The sequence below is a fragment of the Gobius niger genome (genome assembly GCF_951799975.1).
Source record: "Gobius niger genome assembly, chromosome: 21".
NCBI lineage: Eukaryota > Metazoa > Chordata > Actinopteri > Gobiiformes > Gobiidae > Gobius > Gobius niger.
Window position 1 is genome coordinate 21,246,227 of NC_136872.1, and position 8,939 is coordinate 21,255,165.

Below are 8,939 nucleotides of genomic sequence, written 5' to 3' on the forward strand. Positions count from 1 at the left end.
TCAGATTTCGTTAGAATCCTTACAGCTTTCTTTCATCAGTTGCACCTTCTGCAGCAGGTCGTTGGTGTAGCATTTTCCTTCATTTTCTTCAATAGTTTTGTTGATTGTCTCCAGCAGATGTTCGATCTGGTACTGGTTGTTTCTGTACGGATCCTGGCTGTTGTTCCAGTATCTATTATCGATCACACAACAGCGGCCTCCACATTTATCCATCAGCTTCTGAAGGGCTTCATTTTCCTCCACCCACTCCTCGATCTTCTTCCCCTTTGGGAGCTGGTCTCCGTGAGTGAACAACACTGTGGTGAATTTCAGAGCCTCCTCAGAGAAATAATTCATCATTTGCTCCACAACCGCCTCCTCTTGTGAAGTAAACTTCTCCACCTTCAGCGTGAGGAGGAAGGCGTGGGCACCAGGAGCACACTCTATTATGCACTTCAGCAGCTCATCTTTCAGCTCAGTGTCCTTTTGTTTGTTGGTGTCAAAGAAACCTGGAGTGTCGACCAGCTGGACGTCTATGCCATTGATGATTTTGTTTTTTGAGTGACAGAACTGTGTCTCAGAGTTTGCAGAATGGTTCGCTGTGAACGCTTCTTCTTTTCCAAACAAAGTGTTGGCCAGGCTGCTTTTTCCAGATCCGGTTTTACCCAGAGTCACAATCCTCATGGTGGGTATGTCTTAAAAGAAACAAAAACATATTTGATAATAAACTCTTATGCCATCGGCTCTCAAACTTTTGACATTAAAGTAAGACAGCAGCATTACAAAAATACATTAAAAAACACCTCTCCTAACGCCTGACTGTAGCCTCAGCTCATCTGAGTGGCTAAAGGCAGAAAAATACAGAATGTGATTTAGGCATCAAGTTCTCATCCAAATCCGTTCTTTGATTCCCTACTGCAAAATATACTATGAGAATAAACCACAACTACTACTGGCAAAAAAAAGCCTCGAAATTGAGTGTAAACTACCTATAAAATTATTCCAATTCTTGCCCATTAAGCTGAAAAAAGTCAGAAAATGCCTTGAGTACCATTGGTAGTACTTACCACAGTTTGAGAACCACTGTCCTTTTTGATTTAATTTATTATACACTGAGTACACTTACTTACAATTCCATTGAACAAAAAATATCAAATATTTGATTAAACCTCACTCACCTCCCATGATGTTCACACAGATCACAGTCTGGACGAGTGACTTTCTGTCTCAAAAGTTCAGCCACTGAGCAAACTGAAACATGCAGGAATGTCACTTGGATGTACTGGTTCTGTCAAAAGTAGGGATGTCCCGATCAGGATTTTTGGCCCCCGATCCGAGTCCGAGTCATTTGATTTTGAGAATTGCCCGATACCGAGTCCCGATCCGATACCTAATACATTATTTTAAAAATTAAGAAAAACAAAACATATTATTCAACTTGTTTTCATTAATGGTTTTGGATATAGAGAGTAACTCTTTACAGTGTATTATAGTTTTACAAAGAGAGGGTGATCTAAAATCCCATTCGTTATTAAATGTGTTTGTTGATTGGCAATGAAAACAAAACTTGGGCAATACATTTTGTATGCACTGCAATGTAAAAAACTGTGTAACAGAATACAGTATATTTAGATATAAGGTGATCACATTTCCCAGCCTGAAAACCGGGACAGGGTCGAGGTCCGCGGGCGCACAGTGCACCGTCCACCGAGCTGTGCACGCGCGCCGTTCACCGTGGCTTGAGCGCGGGTCATCTACTGTGGGCGTGTACAGAGTGCGTGTGTTTTACTAAAGGTTTAAGACATCCAGGAGTGACAGCAAGTGCTTCAATTCACCTCCTGAACATAGCGCGGGGATAAGTGAAGAGAGGAGGCAGTGGTTATCAGGTTATAGAGACGAAGTTTCCCCTCGTCTTTCAGCGTTTGCGCACGTATGAGCGCAGCGGCCATCACGGACCTTTAAACATCTCCGCAGAAACGCGAGGGTTTCTCTGCTCAGTGGGGTCTGAGTAGGCATGGTCTAATCACATGTAGCGGAGTAATAGCGATAAAAACAGCTGTTTGCTACTTCTTACCGCTCTCTCTCCCCGTCCTGTCTTCCCGTCCGTTCTCACTCCTCTCTCCTCGCTTAGCCTACAGTAAACTCTGCACGGGTTATCGGAGATGTTGTTATTGTTCTCCTGCGCTGGCACTTGTGTGGATTTGTGGATTTCTCAGACAAAGGGGGGACACGGACTGAGCGATGGTGCGAGTGGTTTGACGCAGCAGGTGGAGTGAGTGACAGAGGCGCTGGGCCTGGGGGAGAGGACAGAAAGTGGTTCACGGTAGCTCGAAATCTGATCAAAAGTAACGAGAATGGACACGCAGAAATATCCTAGTCCTGATCGGGAGGTGTTGTCCGATTCCGATCGAGTCTGTAACCACGTGATCGGGCCCGATTTCCGATCACGTGATCGGATCATCCCTAGTAAAAAAGGTCTTGCTCTCTCTTCAGTGCAGATCAGCGTACATTAAAGTCATCTATAATTTCACTTTTGGATTCATCAGAAAAACATTTCCGTGCATCTGCAGTTGCATTAAACCACATCCTTTTTTTTCTCCATTGCTTTGCATCAGCCTGTCACACGCAAACACAACACTCACAAATAGTGGCCCTGATGTTTATATTTGAGCTTGAACTTAAGTGAATGTTACTTTATACAACAATAGCCAGTAAACATTTTCATAACACTAGCTTTGCCCAAATCTTATCATGTTTTGTCCTTTTTCATTTTAAGTTGTGTCATTTTAATTCAGTTTGGTATTTTTGCATATTGAACATATACAATGGTGTGCCTGTAGATTTTCTATTGGCACCACTGGGCCCTTCCATGTCTGTAGATCAGGTCCCACAGAGCTCAGAGCCGACTTTTAGACCAACCCAAGCAGGTCTTTGGCTCCAACTTTAGACAAGGCCATGTCAGATCTCTGGACCGTCAAGGCCTCCCAAAGTGTTTCTGCTTCGTTTTCTGTAACTCCTACATTTCATTTTCCCATTAAAGGAATAGGCCACCGTTTTTACATACTGAGATATGTGCCTTCAGTCACGTAAACACAGCGCAGACGGCGTTAGCATTTAGCCTCTCCCTCTCTCCACTATAGCTCCAAAACAGGTGAAGACAGAAGCTACCAAGCTCTTCCACGTTTTCCCTATTTAAATATGGTTACGTGAAGTGTTCCACTACAAAGTATAATTACACAAAATTAAACAATGTGGATTTTCTAAGCGGATAAAGGGGGGACTATTTTGTAAGGCGTAATAATACCAGGAGTAATTTGGCATCCGCACAGTAAAGTGAAGATTACTGCGCAGATTTCGAACTACTCCTGGTATTATTACGCCTTACAATATAGTCCCCCCTTTTATCCGCTTAGAAAATCCACATTGTTTAATTTTGTGTAATTATACTTTGTAGTGGAACACTTCACGTAACCATATTTAAATAGGGAAAACGTGGAAGAGCTTGGTAGCTTCTATCTTGACCTGTTTTGGAGCTATAGAGGAGAGAGTGAGAAAACTTAGAGGCACAATGAGAAACACAGGATTATTTCCTTGTCCCCATGTGTTACTACAGTATACAACACCCAAGTCCATCTTTACTTTTATCCTTATCTGTATTTTCATTGTTTAATTAACCATTATCCTACTGTATTAACCCCTTACCTCCCACCTGAAACGAGCACATTTTCTCCAGTTTGGCTTTACCCCAGTACAAAAGCTTCTGGGAAAAAGGTGTGAAAATAGCAACAAAACTGAGACGAAAACAATGATGGAAATGTGACAAAAAAGTGAGAAAACATTGACAAAAAGTGACGAAAAATTGATGAAAAAAATGTCACAAGAAATTGACAAAAAAAAATTACAAAAATGTGACAAAAAATGATACAAATTTGATCAAAAACTGATGAAAAAATGTGACAAAAAAAGACAAAAAAGTTCCAAAAATGAGTTGAATACTCAACAAAAAAATCATGGAAAAAAATCTGATGACGTGAGGAAAAAGATCCTCTCGGTTCAGGCGGGAGTTTAGAGGTTAACCATATCGCCTACTTCTGTAAAGTGTAAGATTTTACTTATACTCTCAACATTCTTTCAACTTTTAATTATTATATATCATTCAAAACTAGATTCTCTTTTGTAAACTGAGTGGTAATGTGGAATTATATAACTTCAATAAAGACGAGTCATCACTACGTTTGTTTGTTTTGTCTTTTCAACCATCAGCAGGAGCATATTTATAAGAACTGACTGATGAAATAACAGCCTCCGTTAGGAACTTCTGTCACAATGTGGTGTTGGCAGATAAGGCCTTACCAGTTTTTAATCAGTGATGTGATGCTTAAATCCATCACGGGAACGGCATAGTACCAGAGCCAAATGAATGGTACGTCTGAAGTGTTTTATTTGACACAACGCCTGGTCAATGAAGGTTCTTGAGTCGTCTTCTGTCCTCTGTAGTTGAAAGTGTTGAACGGCCAGTAATCAAATAATGGATTTGGATGATGACCTAACCCAGAGGTAGGCAACGTCAGGCCAAATCCGGCCCTCCAGCAGGAACCTCTGGCCCCCAAGATGATTTTGAGAATCTCATAGTTGGCTGCCTTTAGACGACATCCCCATGGAGGCGAGCTGGAGAAAAGCTGTACAAATGTGACCATTTATTTACCATTTCCACTGTATATCCGGAGCTGGGTCGCAGAGGCATCAGTCTGAGACTTCCCTCTCTTCGCACACTTCCTCCTGCAGCTTTTCTTGGGGGCTTTTCAAGGCCTTACACCCTTGAGATGAACAATCTCTCTCTTCTCTTTATCTCTAAATCGTTTTAAATAAAAAAAAGGTCTATTGTTTTTATCCTGCACTTGAAGCTCTTCCAACCACAACCATCGCTCACTGATACAGATACAGGACTCACTGCACTGCATTGCCGTCGCCCCGGAGGCATCGAGGGATGGTTCAAATTTCCCTGCAGGAACAATAATGTTCACCTTAACATAACCTTAAATGCAAACTTCATCCCAGAGTGAGCAAAAATGGCTTATCTCTACCATTCAGTTCAAGTTTGTAATACTCCAAATATCCAATTTGGGGTTGTACCAGTTAAGACCAGGTTTGGACTGGTTTAGAGTGGGTTTGGACTCGTTTAGACCTCCAAACCCATCCAAACTTGCTCTAAACCAGTAAAAACAGGTCTACACCTGTCCAAACCTGTCCAAAGCATGAACCCATCCAAACCTGCTCTAAACCAGTCCAAACCTGTCCAAACCAGGTTTAAACCAGTTCAAACCTGCTCTAAACCAGTAAACACAGGTCCAAACCAGCATGAACCCGTCCAAACCAGGTCTAAACCAGTTCAAACCCACTCTAAACCAGTAAACACAGGTCTAAACCAGTCCAAACCTTTCCAAACCAGCATGAACCCGTCCAAACCAGATCTAAACCTGTACAAACCCGCTCTAAACCAGTAAAAACAGGTCTACACCAGTCCAAACCTGTCCAAACCAGCATGAACCCGTCCAAACCAGGTCTAAACCAGTCCAAACCTGGTCTTAACTAGTACAAGCCCAAATTGGATATTTAGAGTATTACAAACATGAACTGAATGGTAGAGATAGGCAGATTAAAAACAACACATGATTCAATAACGTGTGCTCTACCAAATGGTTGAGCAAACTAATAAAGGGTTAAGTACTTGTCCTAAAACCTATGTGTTGCCTTTTCATTATAGTTGCTAGTTTGTTGGTGCCTCTGCTTTTCTCCTTTAACCATATTTTTTTTTAATGTTTCAAATGAATATCATGTCAAGCAATGCACAGAATGAATGCAACAACTTTATGTCAATCTGTCTTATCAGTCATTAACCTGATGTAAAACACAGAATAAACACATGTGCTATTTATGAGTCATTGTCTATTGAAATTGCATGATTGATCAAGTTCTTCCATTTAAACAGCAAAGACAGGGATTAACAACATGTTCAATATAAACCTACTACTGGGTCAGTGCTATCCGATAATGCATGAATTTAAAAAGGATTATGTGGCAGAAGAATCATTTATAAAGACAACAAAGAGGAACGCTTTCACTTTCACTGTGTACATCCTGCTTACATTTTACAAAGCGCCACCGACCGCAGACTTTCTGCTCAGACACGCTCTTGGGTTTTCATGTCACGCACATTGATAGGTGTTACATTTTCATATCCGCTTACTGGTACTGGCAAACTCAGCATATTTAGAGGACACTGTATCTGTCAACCTGATCCATAATATAACACATCAAACTGAACTTTGATTTTATTTAGCCATAAACACATGTATGAATGACTTGAAATTTTGTAAAATGACATAACCTATAGTTTGCATTTGATAAAGCTGTAAATAAATCGGTTTGATGTTTGTTTTTGAGTGAGTCTCTGGTTCAGAGGAGCTGCAGTTTCAAAATGGAAGCCTCATTTTATCAAATAAGGAAAATACTAATCATTAGGGTCACGTTATTCATCAGAATCATCTCCACTATGACTGTAAACATCCCTATTTAAAGCTTTTTTATCCATTGTACATAAGACAGCTTTACTCTATTTGTTATAACTGGTTTATATTCACCGTGTTCTTCTTTGATTGTATTGTGAGATCAATAAAGTCTCCAAAGACACTGTTGACTTTTGAAACCATTTATTAAAACCATGAGTATAATATCCCTTTACACATGTTCCACTGCATGCTATGAAAAGAAAGGAGAAAGGACACAGTGATGAGGAAATGCTATTGTTTTCATATTTACATAAGTGGCTCCTTTGACAGAACGCACTAACGATCACATAATAACATTTAAAATCAGCCATGAAATCATATACAAAAAAGATTAAAAAAAGTAATTGTTTGCCTCTTGTTTCTCCAATCTCATAAGTACAGTATCCTCTTCTGTTCTCTCACACTGTTTGGTCAAAGTGAATTTATTTGTTGAACTTTCTGATACATAACAAACTTGCGTAGATTACATCGAGCAGAGGCAGATTTAAAAGTTTAATGCAGCTTGTGAGCAGAAGAAGCAAAGCAATCTGGATGTATTATTACTACTAATGATAATTCATCGGTTTTATATAGCGCGTTTCTGGACCCTCAAAGACGCTTTACATTGTATTATTCATTCACTCCATACTTGGTGGTGGTAAGCTGCTATAGTAGCCACAGCTGCCCTGGGGTAGACTGACGGACTGACTTATCATATTTCTAAATTGATTTCAATAATTTCACTAAGTCTTCTGGGTCTGACTTAGAAAGACTCTTCACACGGGCAAGTAGTTTCTTAGCTTTACTCTTCATAGCTTTAGTCACAGACCCAGAGTACCCAGAGCACTCAGATACCGCTCCCCCTCCCCCTCCTCCCAATAATCCCACTCCAACTGCTCCAACTCCTGCTACTGCACCTATCACAATCCAGCACCTAGACTTTTTTTTTTAAACTAGATTTTAGTCTGAGTTGAATTACTGTTGTACTTTTGACATAAATTGATACATAGAGCGGAAGCATGTACAAATGTTGATTAATGAGTTATGAAAGACACTTTTCATCACTCGTGTACTTTTGTACTTCTATTCAGATTTGTAATATTCGTGTCCTTTTTGAGTCAATGGCTTCAAAACATACTCAGACACCATTTCTCCACCCTTTGCTCCAACAACTGCTCCCAATGCTGCTCCTACAACTACTCCCCCTCCTACTGCAACACACTTCCCTACGAATGAAGTATAAGTAAAAGATTGTGCCAGAGCAAATCCTGCTGCTCCCCCAAGAAATAAACCCCAAATGGCTCCTATTCTTGCAACGTTCAGGTTGAAGTTGTTCTTTAATAAATTGACCACAACCTCTTTGACCTTTTCCTTAAGGATCTCCTCTGCGATGTTTGGAAAACATTGTTTGATCTCAGATTTAGTTGTTGCTACTTGTTTTTGCACTATCTGCAGCATCTTGTTGGTGTAGTATCCTTCTTTGTTCTCTCTCACTGTTTGGTCGATGGTTTTCAGCAGTTGTTCGATGTGGTTCTGGTTGTTTCTGTACGGATCCTCCTCGTTTTTGTTCCAGTTTTTATTATCGATCACACAACAGCGACCTCCACATTTGTCCACCAGGTTTTTGAGGGATTTGTTCTCCTTCAACCAATCCTCGATCTTCATCCCCCTTGTCAGGTCATCTCCATGAGTGAACACCACTGTGGTGAATTTCAGAGCATCTTCACCAAAATAATCATTTATCACAAGGTTTACAACCTCTTGTTCTTGTGGAGTGAACCTTCCTACTGTGAACACCAGCAGGAAGGCATGGGCTCCAGGAGCGCACTCAACGATGCACTTGTAGATCTCTGTTTTCAATTCTTCACCTTTTAAGTCGGTGTCAAAGAAACCTGGGGTGTCGATCAGCTGGATGCTTCTTCCATTGATAATTCTGGTTTCTGACTGACAAATCCTTGTCACAGAGTTTGCAGAATCACTTTCTTTGAATGTACCTTCTTCTCCATGCAAAGTATTTGCCAAGCTGCTCTTTCCTGATCCGCTTTTTCCAATAATTACAATCCTCCTCTCTGGCCCTGAAATCAAGACAAAGCTTATAAAGGCTGCATGTTGAGATCGACTTTCACAGTGAAAAGATACAACACAAGTAAACTCAAACATTGTCTGCGTTAATCAGGTCCTATCAGATAAAGTTCTCCTACATTGGTCCATTGAGCAGTGTGCGTCAGGAACGGGGACAAAGAGAGAGAGCGACTCACTGAATAACGAGGATACTGCCACTAATCATTCATTAAAGGACGATCCTGAATATGAGCACTCAGGGCTATGTATGTTGGGTTATTGTTTTTACTGCAATGTTGTTTATTGTAGTTTATTTGTAGAGCACAATTCATGCACAAGGCATTTCAAAGT

The 8,939-nt window shown here is 40.6% G+C and overlaps 1 protein-coding gene across 1 annotated transcript; it reads right to left on the reverse strand.

The window, feature by feature from the left end:
• Positions 1-1,245, reverse strand: LOC306981027 (GTPase IMAP family member 7-like; the record flags this gene model as incomplete). The annotated part of the gene is made up of 2 exons (XM_079580573.1): positions 1,158-1,245; positions 1-674 (listed from the first exon to the last, which is right to left on the reverse strand). Exons 1-2 carry the CDS (start codon positions 1,162-1,164, stop codon positions 1-3), a joined length of 681 nt encoding a protein of 226 aa, XP_079436699.1. The 5' UTR covers positions 1,165-1,245.
• Between the last annotated feature and the right edge of the window lie 7,694 nt (positions 1,246-8,939).